General features: G+C 58.9%; 8 protein-coding genes and 1 non-coding gene across 9 annotated transcripts; 6 read left to right on the top strand and 3 right to left on the bottom strand.

The window, feature by feature from the left end:
- On the top strand, positions 1–1336 carry GGS23DRAFT_462753 (uncharacterized protein). The gene is made up of 3 exons (XM_051514132.1): positions 1–573; positions 628–924; positions 1002–1336. Exons 1-3 carry the CDS (start codon positions 329–331, stop codon positions 1234–1236), a joined length of 777 nt encoding a protein of 258 aa, XP_051373482.1. The 5' UTR covers positions 1–328; the 3' UTR covers positions 1237–1336.
- A 400-nt stretch (positions 1337–1736) lies between these two features.
- On the bottom strand, positions 1737–4258 carry GGS23DRAFT_619401 (glycoside hydrolase family 79 protein). Its single transcript, XM_051521009.1, has 3 exons — positions 3915–4258; positions 3176–3833; positions 1737–3069 (listed from the first exon to the last, which is right to left on the bottom strand). Exons 1-3 carry the CDS (start codon positions 4078–4080, stop codon positions 2235–2237), a joined length of 1659 nt encoding a protein of 552 aa, XP_051373481.1. The 5' UTR covers positions 4081–4258; the 3' UTR covers positions 1737–2234.
- A 1120-nt stretch (positions 4259–5378) lies between these two features.
- Positions 5379–7539, top strand: GGS23DRAFT_561708 (Aldehyde/histidinol dehydrogenase). The gene is made up of 2 exons (XM_051515973.1): positions 5379–5787; positions 5856–7539. The coding sequence occupies exons 1-2, from the start codon at positions 5662–5664 to the stop codon at positions 7329–7331; spliced, it is 1602 nt and encodes a 533-aa protein (XP_051373480.1). The 5' UTR covers positions 5379–5661; the 3' UTR covers positions 7332–7539.
- Positions 7540–8987: 1448 nt separating this feature from the next.
- GGS23DRAFT_561706 (uncharacterized protein) lies at positions 8988–10084 on the top strand. The gene has a single exon (XM_051515972.1). It carries the CDS (start codon positions 9249–9251, stop codon positions 9834–9836), a length of 588 nt encoding a protein of 195 aa, XP_051373479.1. The 5' UTR covers positions 8988–9248; the 3' UTR covers positions 9837–10084.
- A 78-nt stretch (positions 10085–10162) lies between these two features.
- Positions 10163–11389, bottom strand: GGS23DRAFT_561705 (ribosome recycling factor). The gene is made up of 2 exons (XM_051515971.1): positions 11207–11389; positions 10163–11098 (listed from the first exon to the last, which is right to left on the bottom strand). Exons 1-2 carry the CDS (start codon positions 11269–11271, stop codon positions 10267–10269), a joined length of 897 nt encoding a protein of 298 aa, XP_051373478.1. The 5' UTR covers positions 11272–11389; the 3' UTR covers positions 10163–10266.
- A 393-nt stretch (positions 11390–11782) lies between these two features.
- On the top strand, positions 11783–11934 carry GGS23DRAFT_t34. The gene is made up of 2 exons: positions 11783–11819; positions 11899–11934. It is a non-coding gene; the product is annotated as a tRNA-Val (tRNA).
- Positions 11935–12017: 83 nt separating this feature from the next.
- GGS23DRAFT_561703 (PIN domain-like protein) lies at positions 12018–16538 on the bottom strand. The gene has a single exon (XM_051515970.1). It carries the CDS (start codon positions 16236–16238, stop codon positions 12426–12428), a length of 3813 nt encoding a protein of 1270 aa, XP_051373477.1. The 5' UTR covers positions 16239–16538; the 3' UTR covers positions 12018–12425.
- A 157-nt stretch (positions 16539–16695) lies between these two features.
- On the top strand, positions 16696–18128 carry GGS23DRAFT_561701 (uncharacterized protein). Its single transcript, XM_051515969.1, has 2 exons — positions 16696–17041; positions 17153–18128. Exons 1-2 carry the CDS (start codon positions 16916–16918, stop codon positions 17393–17395), a joined length of 369 nt encoding a protein of 122 aa, XP_051373476.1. The 5' UTR covers positions 16696–16915; the 3' UTR covers positions 17396–18128.
- Positions 18129–18680: 552 nt separating this feature from the next.
- GGS23DRAFT_619391 (aldehyde dehydrogenase) lies at positions 18681–20757 on the top strand (the record flags this gene model as incomplete). The annotated part of the gene is made up of 2 exons (XM_051521008.1): positions 18681–19716; positions 19776–20757. The coding sequence occupies exons 1-2, from the start codon at positions 19271–19273 to the stop codon at positions 20755–20757; spliced, it is 1428 nt and encodes a 475-aa protein (XP_051373475.1). The 5' UTR covers positions 18681–19270.
- Between the last annotated feature and the right edge of the window lie 647 nt (positions 20758–21404).

Below are 21404 nucleotides of genomic sequence, written 5' to 3'. Positions count from 1 at the left end.
TGGCCGACGGCCGACTGCTCTCTCGCGTCCGTCCCGAGCTCTCTCGTGGGTTTCGACGTTATCTTTCATCCCCCCCCAGGCCTCGGTTTCCGCCCATTCGCCGCCGGCGATTATCGTAATCGTCATCGTCGGTATTCCGATGTAAAGTATTGTTCGCATTTGCTGGATCCCAGCGACGTCCGCGATACCGGCTAGTTGAAGAGGGAAACGTGCGGGTTTTTTTTATTTATTTAACCCGTCCTGCGCTGCCTCCGACGATAGATCTAGACGCTGTTGCTCGCGGCTGCTAAATCTTTAGCCAATCCTTCGAGGCGCGGTTTGTTCCACCATGGCCTACAAAATTCTGCGCCGAAAATGGAGATCGACGAGAGCCATGTACTACACCATGTTGGCCGAGTTAGCTGGAACGGTCGCTGTGCTGGTCCTATTTGGCATTTCTCAGCCCGACTTGTACCGGACGAAGCTATGGCGAGCCGGCCATGAGCTGGGCTTTAACTCGAGCCCGACTGTCATCGTGTTGGCGTACGCCAATTACGAATCCGCGCCGACCCTGCCGTTCGTATGGTCGCAAACGTAGGCGCCGTACTCGATTGACCCAGAAGAAGGGCTGGCTGACCGTAGATGTAGACTGACCGACTTCAACGTCGCCATATCGGTCCTGAGTCTATTCCTCCTCCTCACCAAGCTCATCGCGTTTATTATGCACGTCTGGTTCCCGATCATCGCGCTATTTGTCAACGTCGCCCTCACGGCTCTCTACGCGGCGAGCATAGGCGGACAGGCAGGCCCGGACTATCTCGACCCGGCACATCCAAGCCCGGTGGCCTGGTACATCGCCAAGCCTTGCGAGGTGGCGGCGAACCAAAGCATACAGGGCTCCTGCCGCCTGGCGAAGGGCGCCTTCGCCGCGACATGCTGCATGCTGTCAGTACGCACCGGCGGCTCTTGAACCGTCCCAGCTTTTCTCGAGGAACGCAGCTCGCTGACTTTGTGTGTGGCAGCGCCATCTACCTGCTTAACTTCGGCCTGACGATCTGGGCATTGCTGCCGACGGAGGCCGACAAGAAGGACGGCGACTTCGTCGAGGACGAAGAGAACTCGCCCAACGCCCCCGCGAAGACCGGCTCGTGGGAGATGCAGGGCATCCCGCAAACCCCGAGGACGGGCACCGTGCCGTTCACGCCGCGGACGATGGCCTTCAATACTCTCGAAAGGAAGCTGCCCCTACGAGCATAGCACGCGTGAGGGGCCGCGCACTCCTCGCGGGTGGGGCGACGGAAGGAGGACAGGTTCGGCATAGAAGACGCGAGGATATAACCCGCCCGAGGCTTCGTACGAGCGGCGGGCGTCGACGGGAATCTCTCCCCTCTTCGAACGGAGCTACTGTTACTATTACTACTATAATTACTACACAAGCAGCGTCCCGACGACGCCAGTCACATTGTTGGAGAATGTTCGGGGAGGAAAGGAGAGTTGCCTACGGGCGACCTCCCCACAAGAGAGACACAGCAATTCGGGCGGTACGCACGGTTCGTACACTGGACGGGCCATGTGTGCCCGACTGGCGGGCTAAGGGCGGAAATGGGGAGCGAATCGCTGCTTTGCGAGAGGCAGATACTTGATACCACGTCAGGCGAGGGGAAGACGAGTTTCATGCTCCTCACCTTGCCCTGTCTTTTTCTTTCCTAGAGTTATGTGCCACGCGTGTATACTATACCTACCGGGTCCGCAGAGAGAGAGATACCGAACTGGGGCGGCGGCTCCGTTTCTATCTTATGTATATGACAAATTCTACGGTCATTATCGACGGCCTCGTCACCCGACTGCAGAGGCGAGGATATGCGTATACCTCTTAAGTAGCCTATCCAATAGTCACTCTGCTGCAACCGGCTGGGATGCAACGTGCTTGGTGCAACGTCCCATCCTGTCCCGTCCCGTTACGAGCCTGGCGCCGGCCGTGGCTAACCCCATTGTGGGAAGGGATGCGTGCCGGATACACGTTGTTGCATGGGCGGCGCTTACCGGCGTGCCTCTCACTCTGGACTAACGTGGAATTCCTACGGTAACTGTCTCCTCCTCACACGACGAGAACCCGGCCCTAAGCAGGAACAGCCGCGCGACCCTGCTCGCCTCCAGCGCGTACGTATCGTCTCCCCTTCCACCCCCTATTCCTTTCCCCGACCAGCCCCTTTCTTTCCCCGCGAGTGTTCGCAGCCGCGCCCGCGCCGCCGCGCTCAGCGCAGAAAGTCCAGCACCGCGGCCTCGGAGTCGGGGACGCGGAGCTCGAGGACGCCGCCGGGGCCGACGGGGACGAGCTCGCGGAGCGTCGCGTCGGCGAGGCGGCGGGGGCGCCCGGACTCGTAGCTCCAGCGGTCCCAGGACAGGCCGGCGACGGCGTCGCTGCCGTTGGCGCGCAGGCGGCGGACGGCGGCGGCGCGGGGGGCCGGGGGCGGGAACGCGGACACGCGGAAGCGGTACGTGCGCTGCGGCCGCGGCTCCGGGTTGAGCTCGGGCCCGCCGCCGCCGCCGAGCGTGTAGTTGTAGGCGCGCAGGTTGAGCACGAGCAGGCGGGCGAGGGCGCCGCCGGGCGCGTAGGCGGCGTAGGCGGCGTCGGCGTGCGGGTCGGCGGGGCGGCGGCGGGGCTCGAGGGCGGCGACGCTGACGGCCGCGCGCTCGCCCGCCGCGTCGGAGGCGGCGCCGGCCGGCGCGCCCAGGAACGCGGCCACCGCGACGTGCCCGTAGTACGGCGGGCGCACGGCGCCGGGCTGCCAGGCCGCGTAGCGGTAGCCCACGCCGGTGTGGAAGTAGACGCGGCGGACGCCCGCGGCGGCCGCGGCCAGCGCGAAGTCGACGCCCCACAGCGCCGCGCCGAACGTGTCCGAGAGCCCGCGGCGGCCCTGGTTGTAGAGCGAGTTCGTCTCGCCCAGGATGAGGGGCGGCAGCGGGTGCGAGAGCGCGCCCAGCGAGGCGTACTCGGCCGCGTGCGCGGCGACGCTGAGCTGCGTCCGCGTGTGGTTCATCAGCGTGCCCTGCAGCGTCACGCCCGGCGTGTCGGCGCCCGAGATGTAGCTGCGTGGACGGTTTCAGCGGCGGTTAGATTTCCTTCTTTTTCTCTAATGACAACACCAGGAGGAAAGGGGGGGGTAGACAGAGGATGGACTGGGCGCGTGCGTACTTGTGCGAGGAGAAGTACTTGATATTGCGATCGGCGTCGAGGCCCGCTGCCCAAGCCTGCGGTGCCCTCAGGTGGTTGCGCGTGCCGGCGAAGGAGGGCGCGACGAATGGGAGCTCTCCATCGCGTAATAGGTCGGGGCAATGCTCCGCGAAGACGTCGCGGATCGCGCGAGTGCCGTTAAGCCACTCGGCGACGTAGGCGGGCTCATCGTAAGTGAGGGGGCGGACGGGGCCCTGGGCGCTGGTGGCGAAGAGGTCGGGCTCGTTACCGTATTCTAGGGCGTGCAGCGCGGCGCCGCCGCCGCCGCCGAGTGCGCGGCAGACGAGCGCGGCGGTGCGCAGCAGGGTGTCGCGGCGGCGGGCCGCGGGGGCGTGGTTGCCGCCGAGGTTGAAGCCGTGGGTGAACCGGACGCCGGCGGGCCAGGCGGCGTACGACTCGAAGAAGGACGGGCCGACGGCGAGCGTGGTCGGGTAGTCAGGCGACCGCGCCGGGTCATAGGTCCCGTTAAGGGCGACGGCTAGGTCCGGATCGAAGAGGGCGTAGTCCTGGGTGTTGCCGCCGACGCGGACGCAGGGCAGCGGCGCGCCGCCGGGGCCGGAGACGGCGCCGAGGTTGGCGAGCAGGGCGTAGGAGAACGTGTTCGGGTGCGACTTGTTACCTATTTTGAGGAGGCAGAGGCGTGGTCAGGGAGTGTTTAGTGAGGCCGTCTCGCAGGGCGAGGGGGGCCGCGGGCACTCACCGGCGTAGTCCGGGAACGACGAGAATTCGATCGAGTAGCTCACGAACCCGTCGAAGGGCGTGCTGGCGTTTGCCGCGGCCGCGGTGCTGCTGACGTCGAAGATAACGGGCCGCGCCAGGGCCAGGCTGAGCGGTGCTTGCGCGAGCATCGCCGTAGGACCACGCATGGTGTTGCGCACGTAGGTGTATATCTCGCTGGCCCCCTACGTGGATGGATGCCTGGTTGAGCTTGAAAGCACACGTACTCGTGTTTGAAGCACCTGCCCGGCGTGGTTGGGCGTAGGCAATATCAATATTGGGTGTTTATTTTCACGCGAGGTTGAAGTCTCTCTCCTATGTCACTTATATACTGTGGGCATTATGCAGCGTGTCAGGTGTTTCCGGCCTCCTGAGGAGATGGCGTTGCAATTTTCCATAGACGACTCGCACGGTAGCATATTGCCGGTGAGATGCCGCGACGGGGATCGTGCCCAACGGCTGGTCAATCGACTTCTCTCTGAACGGGGGGATGGGGCCTCTCCCGTCTACCCCCGCCGTCGAGACTGGCGTGATTCGCGGGATAGGCTGCCTTGCTCGGGCGTGTCTGGGTGGACCTGGGGCTGGCCGTCGTGGAGTGCGTCGTGGAGTCGCCGCGGGGAAGTGTTGGGTGACACTCCGGGGGAGTAGGAGTGCATTGCGATGTGCAAGTCCCAGAAAGCAACATCTTTCACTTTACCTAGTGCATATGTAATGCTCGGCAGGTGACAAGTCGGGTCCCTGCTGGCTCCCGTGTGTCGAGATAGGATTCGTCCTGGAACGGGCCTCGAGGCGTTTGTAGGTAGGTCTAATTTCAGAGCGAAGGGCTGAGATTTGTCAGTTAGGTACAGCACTATAATACCTATGAAGTGTAGGTTGTTTTTATAGACTTATAGTGCGTTTTCATATATACCTAGATTGCTAACCTACTTGAGATATTTGGCCGTAATATATTCGATTCATCGGAGATCCGGTCTGGCTCGAGCCGGCTTCGGAGTGGGAGCAAAAGATGGAAATCTCGGCATATAATTTCATCTTTCTAGAATTAGCCACATTCATCACGAAGGAGTAACTATGGGATTTGAGAGAGTAATATGTAAGCGCTTACCTAGAGGTAGGTACCTATTTAATAACAGATTGGTACAGCGAAGAAGGGGAGAGGAAAGGTACCTACCTAGGTAGGTAGGAGGTATATACATACGGAGGTGCGTAATCGCGGAGGTCGAAGGCGGATCGGCGATAAGATACCGCTTGGACATGCTGAATCCGGACAGCTTAACCCCCGCTAGCCGGGGTTGGACCCCGCAGCGCTGCTCCTAGCGCCCACCTGGCGCCCGCCTCCCTACCTCAGGTGCCCAGGACACCGAAGCGCCCCTCTCTAGGCGCCTGTAGGGTCCGTCGACAGTGCTACCAAATGCTCTGTACGGCGCCGCACAGCACTGTGGGCATGCGCTAGGCCTGATGGCCGATGTCGTCAACCTTCGTCCCTCAGCGCTCGACGTCACTTGAACGGAGTACACATCCTTAATAATATGCCCTGGTTCCTTGACTCTCTTTCTCTTCCTCTTCGTCTTCCCTCGAGTTACCACACCAGCATACATACCTACATACAATTCGAGCCTGCACCTCCCTTTTCTCCCATGTAGAAAACCCATCGCCGGTGCTTCCCCAGCCGTTTTTCTCTGCTTGCCCGAGTCTTTCTCTCTTTCTCTCTTCCCCTCTTGCCCTCCGCGATGGGTCCTTTGAGAGGCGCCCAGAGGAGTGTCATATTTCATTCGCGCCTCGCCTTCCGATCCAGCTTCCAGAGAATGACGCTGCCGCTCGTGGCCTCGCGATTGGCCTCGAGCGTGGCCCCTAAAGTGAGTCCCGACTGGTAATTTTCATCGTCTAGCTAGCCATATATCGTTGTCGCTTACCACTCCTATAGCTGAAAGACCCCTCGCTTCTCAAGACCGGCGTCTGCTACGTCGACGGAGAATGGGTCAAGGCCGCGTCAGGCAAGACCTTCAATGTCTATGATCCCGCTACGGGTGCCCTCATCGGCGCGAGCCCGGAGTTCACCGGCAAGGATACCGAAAAGGCCATCTCTGCCGCCGCCGCCGCCTTTCCCAGCTTCCGGACGAAGACGGGCCGTGAGAAGGCCAAGTTACTCCGCAGGTGGTACGACCTGGTGGTGGAGAACGCCGACGATCTCGCCAAGTTGATCACTTGGGAGAATGGGAAACCCTTCGCGGATGCCAAGGGCGAGGTCAACTACGCTGCCAGCTTCTTCGAATGGTTTAGCGAGGAAGCACCGAGACTGTACGGCGATTCGATCCCGGCTACCGTCCCAGGAAACCGAGTCCTGACCATCAAGCAGCCCGTCGGTGTCTGCGGACTGATCACGCCGTGGAACTTTCCGGCTGCCATGGTCACGCGCAAACTCGGCCCTGCTCTGGCTGCCGGCTGCACCGTCGTCGTCAAGACCCCAGGAGAGGCGCCATTCACCGCCCTGGCGTTAGCTGAGCTCGCGCACCGAGCCGGTATCCCCAAGGGCGTCGTCAACTTCGTGACGACGCTCGAGCACACCCCCGAGGTGGGAGAGACGCTGGCGACTCACCCCACCGTACGGAAAGTGTCCTTCACTGGGTCGACGGTTGTAGGCAGGCTCCTTATGAAGCAAGCGTCTCCCACATTGAAGATCTTGTCTATGGAACTGGGAGGAAACGCACCGTTCATCGTCTTCGACGATGCCAACGTCGACGCGGCAGTTGCAGGTGCGGTCGCCTCGAAATTCCGCTCGTCGGGACAGACATGCGTGTGCGCGAACAGGATATACGTCCAAAAGGGCATCTACGATGAATTTGCAGCCAAGTTCGCCGAGCAGGTCAAGAGGTTCAAAGTCGGTCACGGGTTTGACGAGGGTATCACTCACGGACCGCTCATCCACAACCGAGCCATCTCCAAAGTGGAGGCGCACGTCCGAGACGCCGAACAGAAGGGGGCCAAGATCATCCTAGGCGGACAGAAGCTACCGGACTTGGGCGCCAACTTCTTCCAACCTACCGTCATCACCGGCATGACCAAGGATATGGCCATGGCGGGCGAAGAGACGTTCGGGCCCGTGGCCGGGCTGTTCCCTTTCACGACAGAGAAGGAAGTCGTCGACCTAGCAAACTCGGCCGAGGTCGGTCTCGCCGGATATTTCTTCTCGCAGGATCTGGAGCGGATCACCAGGGTGGCCGAGGCTCTGGAGGTGGGCATGGTGGGCGTTAACACGGGCATCATCTCCGACACGGCATCGCCATTTGGCGGCGTGAAACAGTCCGGATTCGGCCGGGAGGGATCTAAATACGGCATCGATGAGTACGTAAACATCAAGACGATAACACTGGGAGGCATGAACAAGCCGTTACAGAGTTGAGATGGGCATTTTGCCGAGGGCAGGCCACCTAGATATGTATAGATAGAAGTGTGTGTACCTATAGGTATGGAGGACAGTTAGGGGGGGAGGTTCTTTGGTGGTATGGGCGGCGAATGCCGGCAGGTTAATGCCAATCCGACGTAATGAATAGAGGCAGAGTGCACAATAAGCTTATCCATCAGAACCCACCAATCTCAACCGTCGAAAACGAACAATGTCGCGTCTGCCTGTTGTGAGGGCTGTGATTCGCTGTAATGGTACGTACCGTGTTGCAGGGTGCATTGGGTGCATTAGGTAATGCGGATGCGGACAGGGTAATTAGTAATATTGTTGTAGCCCACATTGTGCGAGAAGCCCTAATAGAAAAAAAAAACGCTGGTTTTCGGTAGGGAAGTACCTCTGTACTGCGGATGGCCATAGGTATTATCCGGCCGAGGTGGGACAATTGGGGGTGGAGAACGAGGGGCCACATCGCCTCTAAGCGCATATTTCGGGATAGAGCCTTATCGTGAAGAAATTGCGACAGTGTAACCCAGTCAGGATTGGTGCACGGTGGGGCTGGCAGAAAATTCTCTTAATAAAAAAAATTTGAGAGGCCTGAACCGTTGGCGAAATCCCACTTCCATCAACACACCAATCCGCATCGCAACCGACCAGCCCCTCATGATCCGGAACCCTTTTCGCCTGGTCGCCGCCCGTAAGCGGCCAGACCTTGGCCGTGCCGTCGACGGCATCGCCGTCTCCCTGCGGCAATTCTCCATCGCCCAGAGGCTCTGCGCGCCGCCCAACAACGACGACGGCCGCAACAACCAGAACGACAACTATGACAATGACAATGACAATGACAATGATGACAATGGCAACTCTGTCAGCCGTGACCGCTACGAAGAAGACGACGACGGCGGCGGATACGCCCAGCGCCAGTCCACGGCCGTCGAGGACGCCAACGAGGGCCCGGACCAGGACCTCGAGCCCTCTGAGGACCAGCCGAGGCCGCTAGTCCGGAACGTGGACAGCGGTGTACGCGGCCGCGGCAGAGGCGGCTTCGGTGGTAGAGGCGGCAGAGGCGGCTACGGCGGCGACGAAGGTGGCGAGGGCTACGGCGCCGGCGGCGGTGGCGGCTACAACGGTGGCGGCTACAATGGTGGCGGCGGCTATAGAGGCCGAGGAGGCTACGACGGTGGCGGCGGCTATGGTGGCCGAGGAGGCTACGACGGTGGCGGCGGCTATGGCGGCCGTGGAGGCTTCGGTGGTGACCGAGGCGGCTACGGTGGCGACAGAGGCTACGGCGGCAGAGGTGGAGGTGGCTACGGTGGCGGCAGAGGTGGCTACGGTGGCGGTAGAGGCGGCTTCGGCGGCGATAGAGGAGGAGGATTCGGCGGTGACCGAGGCGGTTTCGGCGGTGACCGAGGAGGAGGATTCGGCGGTGACCGAGGAGGAGGATTCGGCGGTGATAGAGGAGGAGGATTCGGCGGCGACCGCGGTGGCTTCGGCGGCGGTCGGGGAGGCTTCGGTGGCAGAGGCGGTTTCGGCGGCGGCAGAGGTAGAGGAGGCTTCGGTGGCGACCGAGGCGGTTTCGGCGGTGGTCGAGGCGGCTTCGGTGGCAGAGGCGGCTTCGGCGGTGATAGAGGAGGTTTTGGCGGCGGCAGAGGCAGAGGCGGCTTCGGTGGTGACCGAGGCGGCTTTGGCGGTGACCGCGGTGGCTTCGGCGGTGACCGAGGCGGCTTTGGCGGTGGCCGAGGAGCGGATTTCGGGCCGCGCAGGCGGGCTGACGACCGGCCACAGCGGCTATCGCGGTTCCAGGCCAGTGAAGGACGATCACAAGGGCAGCGAGGCGGCCGAGGACGTCGCGGCCGAAGAGGCAGAGGCGGCCGTGATGAGCCCGGCGAAGCTGGCGGCCGAGAAGAGGCTGCGGAGATGACGAAATCTCTCGAGGCGAATCCAAAAGTGAAGGAGTGGGTCAAGGCGCAGGAGTGCGGGACGACACAAGCGTTCCAGCCGGCCATCTCGCTGACGACGCTCGAAGGCTGGGGCCCGGCAGTGCCCGCATCACATAGCACGTTCGCGCAGGCCAACACGGCGCTGCGACAAGCGCGGATCCTCGGGGGCGGTCGACCGTTCGACGCCGACGGCGGACCCTCGACGGCCGCCGACTTCCAGAACTTGTACATCAACATGACGGGCGTGTTCGTGCCGCCGGCGAGCGCGAACGCGCAGTACCTCGCCCGCCACGTCGTGCGCAACCGCAAAGACAAGGAGCCCGTCCCCGGCCGCATGCACGTCCCGCCCGAGGTCGGGACCGCCATCCTCGAGGACGCGATGCTCGGCCGCTACGACGGCCCCAAGTTCGCCCAGCCCGGCGACGTCTACGGCACCATCGACAACTACGTCAAGCGAGACGGCACGTGGAACGCCGCCGCCGGCAGGGCCCTCCATTCCAAGGTGCTCAGTCTGCTAGGCGGCGGCGCTGTGGCGGCTGGCCCTCCCCCTCCTCCGCCGGCTTAGGCCAAGCGAGGCGCCCCCCCCGGCTCGACCGGGGAGGGAGGTGATGGATGGATCGAGGAGTCAAATTCCTATCTGTAACGATTTTACTCCACAAGCAATGGGGCAAAGGGGAATGAATACGTGGGATTATCGGGACTAGATCTGTGTATCGCTATGGGGCGACAGGACTTGTAAAAGGGGACATTGATCAAGTCTAGTGTACATTTAATATAAACTACGCACGAGGTTGCGTGACTTCACTCTATCGCTATGCCTTTTGCCAAATCGGTGACTCACGTTTCTTTCTTTCTCCTCCTCCCGTAGGCAGACATAAGCAGGCCGTCTGTCCGGGTGGGTAGTCTATAAACACGTCTCGAAAGCCCCCCCTCTCCCTCCCCTCTCCCTCTCCCCTCTCTCTCTCTCTCTCTCTCTTCCCTTCCGCGGCCCTGTCTTATTTGGTGGAGTGGATATGCTTTATCGTGGAGCTCTCCATGACGTCGACCTTGGCGATCTCGGCGCTGATGAGGCGGTCGAGCTCCTTGTCGAGGGTGACCTTGAGGTCGGGGCCGACGACGGCGGTGCGGCGCCAGGTGGCGTGGAGCTTGTCGCGGCGCTGGCGGACGGCGCGGACGCGGTCGCGCCACTCGTTGCAGAGGAGGCGGACGCGGCGGAGGGTGTCGTCGGGGCTGTCGGGCTCGACGCGCAGCAGCAGCTCGAGCTCGTTGTCGGGCGCGCGCTGCGGCTGCTGGTTGAAGTCGGGGCTGTTCTGGACCGCGCTCATGATCGCCCGCACCGAGCTCGCCTCGTGCGCCAGCACCGAGATCGACCGCCCGCCCGCCCGCGGCACGATCTGCGCCAGCTCGTGCAGCGGGTACGTCCGCCCCGGCTCCTTGCGGTCGGGCGCCACCCGCAGCGCCCCGATCGCGTCCGGGTTGAATCGCCCGCCCGACTGCAGCTTCCGCAGCCCTGCCCGGAACCGCGCCTCCACCGGCAGCAGACGCGACTCCACGTCCGCGAAGTTCAGCGGCTCCTCCGGGTCCGCCGCCGGGTGCTTCGCCCCGTCCTTGCCCTCGCCCTCCTCCTCGCCCTTGTCCTCGTCCTCCTCCGCCTCCTCCGCCCGGCGCGGCAGCGGCTTCTGCCGCCGCCGGCACGCCGCGCTCGTGTGGAACGGGGCCGCGGTTGTGGCTCTGGCGCCGGCGATGCTGCGAGCTGCGCGCGGTATTACGAAGGTCGCCGGCCGGGCGGCTGTCGGCGCTGCGACCACACCGTAGCTCGCTCTGGGCCTAACGCAGGCGGTTGGTTTAGCACGGGCCGTCTCGCATTACTCTCTCTCTCTCTCTCTCCAATTGGATCCATTGGGTCCGTAGGGGGGGGAAAGGGGGGTTACTGACGCTTTGCCCAGCTCGGCGCGAGCCAGCCCTTGCCGTAGGATGGCCCTGGCAGTGACTCTGTGCATGGTGGCTCGAACAAGACGAAGATGGGTAGACGGAAGCAAGACTGGTTGGTATGCTTCAATTTCGCATTCCTGGCGACTAAAATTTTGGCTAGGGTCTGTCAGCCGGCAGAAGCTGGCAGACGGAGGGGAAGATCTTATCTTGGCCTCTTATCAATAAATGCATATCGGTGGGTGGGTCGGTCGCTTATCTTAGGCAGGTGCTCTCGGCACAGCAGGTCCCAGGGCAGGTTCCTACTTTACCTATCTGCCTGACTGGTTGGACCCTTCTCCTCCCCTCCTTTCCCTGCCATCTTTTTTTTCTCGCTTGCATATTGGCCATATTGGCCGTCCTGATTTCGACACAACTCTTGACACGGCTCCTTTGCGGATAGTTGCGCGTCCACCGCACGGAATACCTACAAGCCCAGGCAAGTTAGGTAATGAACCTAAGAGCCTTACTAAGATGCCCCCCCATTACGAGGGAGCAAAGCCTTATATTGCCCGATAGGGTTTAGGTACCTAAATAAAAACAGGTCGGCTGGTGTAGTGGTTATCACATCTGTCTTACATTATGTCTTGATTGCTGTTGCGGCCAGATATTAGCGAAGAGCGAGTTCTATCTGGCCCAGCGTAATAAGCGTGTGTGATCACAGAAGGTCGCAGGTTCGATCCCTGCGCCGACCAACTTTTTTTCTTCTGCCTTCATCTTTGCCTCTATCATCAACCCTTACCGTGTTCTCTCCTGCGCTGTCTTTTTTTCTTTGCTGAGTTGCTAGCCTGCCGCGATTCAGAATGGAAACTCTCCCGCATATAATTAATTGGTCGCTTCTACACAAAGAACACGACAATGCTCCCTCCCCCCTTTCCTTCTTAACAAACACCATATCAACTAGTAAGTCCAGTGCCACATAGAAAAAGAAATGCCTGCAAAGCTTCAAGGGAATATTCATTATTGCCACCGACTAGACGCCCAAGATGGCTCGTGTCGCAGTGGATAGATGATATTATCTCCCATCCACAACTTAATTATGCACAAATACTCTGCAAGGTAAGACGGGGACAGATGTTTCTAAGTAGGCAGCACCACAGCATTGACGACACTCTACAGAAGACCTCTTGACCCTTTCCAAGAACCACAATCTTCAAGTGATTTATCATTATGTCAAGTATGGACCCTACGAGGATGTCTTGGCCCTCTTGTCCCTTTTCCCGCCCTTGCCCTTGCCCTTGCCTTTGCTCAACGTTTTTCGAGCGCCGCTCCCATTCTGTCGCCTGTTCCTACCCGGGGCATCATTGATATACTCTCCATCGCCGTTATCGTCGTCGTGGTCTCCCTCGTCGTCATCGATTGTGACTGTCTCCCTGGCTTTTCGTTTCTGTCGCCCGGTCGCCGGCTCCAGGCTCCCGCCCGCCGGCGCCACCTCTTCCAGGGTCGTGCTACCGATCGCCGCATTTGCGCGAAGCTTGTTGACCGCCTCTTTCATGCGCTTGCTCCCTTGAGCCCTCTGCCTAGGCGCAAATGCCTCCTTCGCGCCGACGCCGACCCCACCCTCGAAGAATCGCGTAATGTTGCTCTGTGTACCTTCGACCTCGCGACGGTTCATGTCCCTTACCACGGGAACGAGAACTTCGTCCGTGCGCTCCTCACTCCACCCGATCGTGTTCATCAGGAATTGCCTGAGGCCGGCTACGTCGGGCACACCCCACTGGAACTGCTCCGGACTCTTGTCCACCTCTGGATGGAGATAGGCGTCGTATACGGCCGGGTTCGGAAAGCTAGGGGACAGAAATAGTTTGGTGCCTTGTGACTTGCGGAATTTCCTTCGGAAGACCGAGGCTTGATCTGCCTCTTTAGGCCGGCCGTGGATCTGGACATCTTGCCACCACTCTCGAAAATTTGCGAGCCCATCCTTGCCAGGGAACTCGGATAGGATTTCGACTGCTGTAACGGGGCCAACTCCTGGCAGGCCGTCCGTGTAGTCGGATCCGAGGAGTTGGGCTAGCGAGACGAGCTGCTCTCGAGAAAGCGAGAGTTCTTTCTCGAGATCGGAGCCGAGATAGCATTCGACGAACTTGTTGCTGTTGAACATGTTCTTGTACACTCGCGTACCGCCAAATAAGAACGTGTCCGAGTCGTCTGTCACTATACCGTCGACGAGACCAAGCCTCACCAACTCGGCACACTGGGCTTCAGCCTCCATGGGCGCGGTTATGTAGGGGATGCCGAAGTAGCGCAATAGAGCTTGGCATTCGGTGATCATGATCTGGGTAACCTCATCTGCATCTCTCCGATCTTTCTTTTGTTGCAATCGCAATGCTTTCAGCTCCCGCTCATAGGCCTCCTGGTTTTCCTTCTCGGATTTGTGGTTCAGCTGACTGGCAAAGCGTGCGTGCTCTTCAGCTTCCTCCGCCATTTGGGCAAGCAGTTCTTCCTCTTCGGGATCGCTAAGATCCTCGTCAAAATCGCCGTCACCAAAAATATCATCATTATCGGCGTTGGCTGCTGTCTCCGATGCACTAGATTGCTGGGTGGCCTCTGGCGGGGCCTCGACGACATTTTCAGACGTCGGCTCCGGGGATGCGTCCGCCTGGTTCAAAACACGTTCACTGGTGGTAGTTTCTGGGGGTTGGAGAACCTCGACTTCTTCGAAATTCGGGTCCGGTGAGGCCGGCCCGGACGGGGATTTTGAATTGCGTGTGGTGTCTCCCATGATTTGCGTGTCAGCAGCCGTCTGCTCCTGTGTTATGCTTGAACTGCGCGTGGCCTCAGTCCGACTGTTGTCACGGATAACTGGTGAACTGATCTTCTTCAGGGTGGTAGTAGGGAATGCTCGTGGAGAATCTCGAGGTTCTTCCGCGTCGATATATCCTTTCGAGGTTTGCGCCGGAGGAGCCTCTAGAATTTCGACGTCGCTTTCATCGTCGGTAGAAGACTCGATCTCGATGATCTCGTCTTCGTATCTTCTCCTTTCCTCCTCTAGAGCAGCCTCCCGGTCATCTTCATTTATTTGGCTTTCTATTACCCTCTGCGCTTTTATGGACTCGCGAATATCTGAGCCATCTGGCACTAGCCACGGAGGCAGCGGACGGGGCTCTTCACGAGGGGCTTCGGGAGGGGCTTCGGGAGGGGCTTCGGTCTCGTCATCCTCATCTCGCACAAATCCGCCGGCGAGCTCATCGTCAGACCCTCGCGCTTCCTCGAACTCCTCCTCAGGAATTTTCGTAGGGGGACGCTTTTCCTTATTTGCGAATATGCTGGATGACCAGTCTAACTTTTGAAAGGGCAATGGCCCATCGAACGGATTCTTCACGTTAGGAACCACGGGCGTGACTCGTTTCTGGGCGGCCTGGTTCTGCTTTTTCTTTGAAAGGACAGCTCGTAGATCAAAGTCGCTGTCGCTACTTGCGTTGCTGTCTCGTCGCCTCGGGGCAGCTTTCGGGACAGCTGCATTGGCTCTATTGTTCACAATGTGGGCAATCATGCTCCCACTAGTAGAAGTGATCGGTTTTGCTTGCTCGGCGGCTTTCTGGGTCCATTCGGGAGGAAGGACGTCTTCAAAGTTTTCTCCCTCTTCCTCTGCCTCTTGATCACCTAGCCCCGACGGAACCACACCAAATTGATTCTCAAGGGACATGGCGATCGCTCGATTTAGCTCTTCCTCTTCATCGGCAAGAAGATTTTCATCCTGGCCTCGAAACTGGAAGACGTCGTCGATACCATCGGCATTACCTCCAACAAATAACGAGTCTTCGTCTTCGTGGAGAGCGGCAAGTTCGTCGCCCTGACCGCTCCATGACACGGCGTCAGAGAGTTGAGACTTTCCCCCCGGCTGCATTTTTGGTAGCCTATTTAAGCCTTCGATAGGAACGTCCTCGAAACCATCGTCGTCTTCCCATCCGTCATCCTCCTCTTTCGTCTGGTACTGGAAGTCTAAAGCGTCCACATCAATGGGTTTGTGTATCTCACCTCTGTCCCTCTCCTTGCTGAAGACGCCGAGCGCCCATCCGCCTTCCGCACCCTCGTTCTTCACCAAAATATATTCGCGGTCCTTCTCGCCGGCAATGCGGCCGCCATTTGCCCCGAGAGTTAGATCCGTGCCCGTCATTCCCACTTCGTGCATGAGTCTCTGGGTCAATTTATTCCTCTCCCTCACCCTTTCGATCTGGAACCGAGAGAAAGCCATCCTGTCGGGAAACATGCCGTCTAGCTGCTCTTTACTCAGGCCCATCCTCAATCGACTCCGTATGCGGGCCGCATTCAGAATATTGTATCTATCGGCAGGCGGGAGACTTTTGAAAAACTCGCCCTCGAAATCGATCTTGCTGAAGTCGTATAAATTTATGTCTTCACCGCGATGAAAATGTCTCGCGTACTCTTCCAGCTCTTCGATACTCATGATGCGAGGATCTTCGGGCCGACCCATGCCTTCGATGCCGCCGTCCAGATCCGGTAAGTGATAGGCGTCCTGCTTGAAGAACTTCCTGTTCCTCTGGCGCTCCTTCTCGCTCATGCCCAGCTCGTCCACATAGACGAGGTTTTCGAGATCGAGCGGCTCTTCGGCGGGCTCGTCGACCTCGGGGCTTCCTCCTTGCTCTCGCTCTACTCTCCGACGGTGCTTCTTACCTTCCTCTTCGACCCTGCGCTGCAGCTGCACGGCCAGCAGCTTACCAGCGGTGCGGGCGGCATCTTCTCTCCTGCCTTCTCGTCTACGCTTTCGATTCGTGATCGTCTGGCGTTTCAGGGCGGGGGCGCCTCCGTCGAAGACAAAGACAGGTCGGACGCCGAACCACAGCAACTTGCAGATGCGGCGGAAGAAGCCGACGACGTGAGAATTCCGCAGGGCATTTCCCTCCTTGTCGCGAACGGCCTTGAGGAATTGGTAGATCCAGATGGATGCATCGACGGCGAGACGCTTGCGATTCAAAGTGGCCAGGTTCGTGGGCCGCGCGCAGGGTTGGACGACGGTCCATAGGCCGTTGACACCCATGTTGGCACGATGTCAACCTCCGAGGTGCGGCCCGTGGGATCTTTCGAGAGAGAGCACGATTACGTGCGGAAACAGTATAAGCGCGTACGCATGGTTAAGGCGTGTTGTCGGCCAGCGAGATCGTACCTAAATAGCTCCCGAACTCGCGAATCCGTAGGACGTACTTAGGTGTAGGTAGGAGGTAGGTAAGTGAGATAGGGAGGGGGGAAGTTGAGAAAACATGCAGAAAGGGGAAAGGGAGTCAAATGACGGCGATGACTCGACGCCTTTACTAGGTATTTACACCCGCACCGCGACTGCCCACCGCTGCACCGCGTTTGATCTAGAACGAGGCAGGGGCGATTAAGTGGCTGCAGGTGCGAGCCGGTGGTTATCGATAAGGGATGAGCAGGTACACCCCTCTCTAATAGGAGGTACCTACCTACCTGTCCCTTGAATAATTATACGCACACAGGCACGTACCTAGAGGTACCTACAGGTACCTCTCAAACGACAAGGAGAAGCAGAATAGGTTTAACGACCCAGCAAGCCTCTCAGCCCGCCTCTCAACCCGTCAATCCCGCCCGAATATCTGCTGCAGCTGTCCGACAACACGTCCGACAGCTCTAGGTGATCTGTCTACTTAACCCAGGCGGAGCCAGAGTATGCAGCGAAAGGCCGTCGCGGAGACATGAAGCATGGAGGGGAACGACGCCGAAAAAGCTGAGGCCAAGGCCTTCATCCGATCGCTCATCAACAAGAACCTGCGCGTCTACACCACCGACGGCCGGCTCTTCGTCGGCACCTTCAAGTGCACAGATACCGTTCGTCCGCCTCATCTGTCCCTATATGAAACCCGCGCATTGCTTGCGTCTTTTTTTTTTCCAGGGGGGAGGGATACTTTTGCGCATTTGCTTACCTACCACTTTTCGCAGCACGGCAACGTGGTGCTCTCGCTCACCTACGAGTACCGCCAACCGTCGGCGCAGAAGCTCGCCGAAGCCGCCGCCGCCAGCACGAGCTTCGGCGGAGGGGGCGAGGGCGGCGCTGTCAAGGCAGACATGACGTCGCGGTACCTAGGACTCGTCGTCGTGCCCAGCGAGCATGTCGTCAAGATGGAGGTCGAGGAGTTCGTGAGCCAGGTTAAGAACCGCTTGCGGACAGGGGAGGGATGTTAGGGTGACGGCAATGATCACGTTTATGCATCGGATACGGTAGCAGGCAACCGGCGGCACGGTTACATATTAGAGGTGGGCGGGCTACCGATGGATGTGTTTTGGCACGCAGACGCTGGCGTATGGGTGACGAGAGAGGGCTCCCCTAGCCGATGCTCGAGGCCGAAATCTGCGGGGGGGTATGGACGGCCGGCAGTGCGCGTCGGGAGCAACTTTTCATTCCGCTTCATGTCAAAGGACTGGGGGGGGGGGAATAGTTGGTTCTCGGAGGGAGATAGGATACTCAACCCCGGCACCGGGGACTTTCGAGCCTCGCTTTACCGCTCATTCCAAATTCGGGACGTTTAGACAACAGCATAGCATGCATTAAACAGAATGAACGGGTGCTCGTTCTCAACTAGAGACAAAACCGCCCCGAATACGCGAATCGCATCCACCCGAAGCGGTTTATTATTTGCGTATGGTTGCCAACTCCCGACATTGATTGACGAGAAGCGGAAAAGGAATACCTACATATAGGACGGTAGCCTGACCGGCAGATAGTTGCTTAGGTAGGGTGTATGGTGTCGTGAGAGACCGCAATTTCGCCCCTCTCTCCTCCGCAAGTGGGAAAAACAGCAGCTGGTCGGGCTCTACCCCAATGTGGACAGGAGAGTCGTTGTCGAGCTAAGTATGACTTGCTTACCCCGGGGGACGAGAGGGTGAGGGGAAGATGTGGGGGATGCCTCTAAGCACGTATACTCGGATACGTTGGGCGGTAGGTAGGTGACCACAGGGGTTAGGTAGCTATTGCGTAAGGAGAGGGCTAAAGTACGGAGAAGCCCATCTCGAAATTGGAGCTCCTTGGCAAGATCCTCCCGTACCCCAGGTAGGTAGGTATGTATTCCCGATCACGGATATTCCCCGCGCCGCGCCAATGAGGTCATAGACGTTGAGCGCTGCCGCCCAGGTCCCTCGACGTAGGTGCTCATCTCCATAGCCTCGAGGCGTGCTCAACCGAGGGACATCGTGTATCTATTATGGAGGTACAAGCCGATTCTGCCGGAGTGCGCGGACCGTTACTCACCGTCAAAGTTGCAGAGTTATCCGATATCCAGGGCCCAATTGCATGGTTCCAGCCTGGGATCACGATTCAGGGGGTCATGCTTCGGGGGCCACGCTGGAAAGGAAGTGCGCGTGCCTGTCGAGCACCACGCTAGACAGAACCTCGACGGTGATAGATAAGCAAGATGCGGGGGTGCCATAAGATTCTCCCAACTCCTCAACCACGACGGGGTTGGGCCTCGTACATAGGTCGCCAAGGCTGCGCAGGATCTAGAGACCACTGTGCTACCGGCTACGGGTCGACATTGCAGTGTAAGGATTCACGGTGGGAACTACTGCACGTAGTAGCACTCAAATACATCACGGCGTCTAGAAAATAGTCCTAACAGTTGGCCGATCCAAATAACCACGCCTTTCCCGGTTGGACGATCCCCAAGGCGCGGTCTAGGGGCTCGGCGAATGAGGCCGCCAAGAACGGAGCCGGTAGAGGGTAGACTACCACCTAACGTACTCAGTAGACCACCTTCCAGCATGCTTCCCTGCCATTCTCGCTTTTGCCGGCCTATACGGGAATGAGGGGCATGAAGTCAGAGTAGTCGGTGGGACGCAGGCAGACGCCTGAGATCATTAAAACGCCACACCCTGCCTCTGCGAAAACCCGGCGAGGAAAGGCTTTGCACGATAGGTAGGACAAACCACACACGTTCGGGGGGGTGCCAAAGCGACTTGCTCTCTTCACTACCTTTGTCGGGTGCTCGAGGTTAAATAGCGCTCACGTCTCCCAGCCTTTCGAACCTGTCAGAAACATCCACTACCCACGAGGCCTGTGCGACAATGTCATCGTATACGATACCGCTGTTTATCAACGGCGACGAGAGGCTCGCTAAAGATGCCTTCGACGTCACATCGCCCGACACCGGCAAGGTTGTCTGCAGATGTAGCATAGCGACAGAGGCGGATAGCGAGGCAGCCGTCGAGGCAGCCGCAGTCGCCAGTTCCCAGTGGCGCAATTCGCTTCACGCTAAGCGTCGGGACATCTTTCTCAAGGCTGCCGAGGTCATGAGCAGCAGGCGACAGGAGATGGGTCAGTACCTGGTAGACGAATTGGGCGCGCAACGTGGCTGGGCCGACTTCAACATCGACCTCGCCATCGACATGTTCAAAGATGTAGCAGGGAGGGTAGTAACACTGGATGGTACACTCCCAGTGAGCTCCGACCCAAGCCTCACGGCCATGGTTGTGAAAGAACCTTATGGCGTCGTCTTAGCAGTGGCGCCCTGGTAAATATCCCCCGGAACCTGAACAGGCCGAAGTTGAAGCTCATTGTCTTTCTCCCAAGGAACGCGCCGTACATTTTGGGAACTCGCGCGGTTCTCTTGCCCATCGCAGCCGGCTGCACGGTCGTGTTTAAGGGCTCTGAGCTGTCTCCTCGATCCCATCAAGCGATCGTGTCTGTGTTAACCGAAGCTGGTCTCCCCAGCGGGGTATTGAATTACATAGTAACTACCCCGGCCAACGCACCTTCGATGACGGAATCTCTCATCGCAAATCCGAATGTCAAGAAGATCAACTTCACCGGGAGCACTGCTGTAGGCAGGATCATCGGCAAACTGGCCGGCCAAAACCTGAAGCCCGTCGTGCTGGAGCTCGGTGGCAAAGCGCCGGCTATCGTATGGGAGGACGCGAACTTGGATCTCGCCGCTCAGCAATGCGTTCTAGGAGCATTCATCTTTGGCGGACAGGTCTGTATGAGCACGGAGAGGATCGTCGTGCATAAGAAGGTCAGCGAGGCATTCCAGAAGAAGCTGGCCGAAGCGGTCGAACAGATATTCCCCTCGAAAGGCGACGCGCTCGTTCTCATCAACGCCCAAAGCGTCGACAAATCTAAGAGGCTCATCAAGGACGCGATTAGCAAAGGCGCAACGTTGCTCAACGGGAACGTGGATGCCGTAGAGAGCTCGAAGACGAGGATGCGGCCACTAGTGGTGACCAAGGTAACGCCCGAAATGGATCTGTACAAGCAAGAAAGCTTTGGCCCGTCGGTGAGCGTCATCGAGGTAGAGACGGAAGAAGAGGCGCTGCGAATAGCCAACGACACCGAATACGGCCTCAGCTCTGCCGTCTTCACCGAGGATCTGAGAATCGGCCTGCGTTTCGCCAGAGCTATCGAGACCGGCGCGGTACACATCAACCACATGACCGTCCACGACGAAATGACACACCCGCACGGAGGGGCTAAAGCGAGCGGATATGGTCGGTTCAATACTCAGTCCGGGTTGGAGGAATGGGTCAGGACCAAGAATATCACCTGGAAGAGTTGACCGCCTCGCGCGCGTCGAGGCGCTGCTGTCTCAAGGCCGAAAGACGTGATAGTAGAGATAGGGATAACTCCATCGTTGCGGAAGACACGCTGATAAGCGCATTGTCTGTCCCCTTACTACCCCCTTGAGTGATGCGTCCATATCTAACGCCCGGTCCCCTATTTGCTGGCTTTGGTGTCATCCTGAGAAGACACCGCTAGAGTTGTGGGAGGATAGACAACAGGTACGTAGTACATAGGTACATGCTGGCTGTCCCTTGCATACCGCACGTATAAGTTGCCTTAGGCAGGCACACTGCTACCGTAAAACACATAGGTACATCTGTTTTGTAGGATGTACTTGACAAGAATTTAGCTAAACAGGTACCTCAGGTACCCTGTCCTTACACCGCAGGTAGGAACCTCAGGTGAGAGGTACATAAGAGATACCATCTCCAACCACGAAGAGATCAATCCATAGAAGGAGGTACCCGAGAAGATGATGGGGATACCTACCCAAATACTTTAGTTTAGGCACCTAATCACCTCAGGTTAGAGGTACCCAGCGCGCCCTACCTCAGGTACCTACTCATGTACCTGTCTCACCTGAGGACAAGGCACTGCGTGGGGTGGCTGCCTAGGTCTCTAAGGTCGCACAGAATTTGCGCA

Source organism: Durotheca rogersii (assembly GCF_024521655.1).
Source record: "Durotheca rogersii strain YMJ 92031201 chromosome Unknown GGS23scaffold_6, whole genome shotgun sequence".
Taxonomy (NCBI): Eukaryota; Fungi; Ascomycota; class Sordariomycetes; order Xylariales; family Xylariaceae; genus Durotheca; species Durotheca rogersii.
This window is presented reverse-complemented; position numbering and strand designations above follow the sequence as displayed.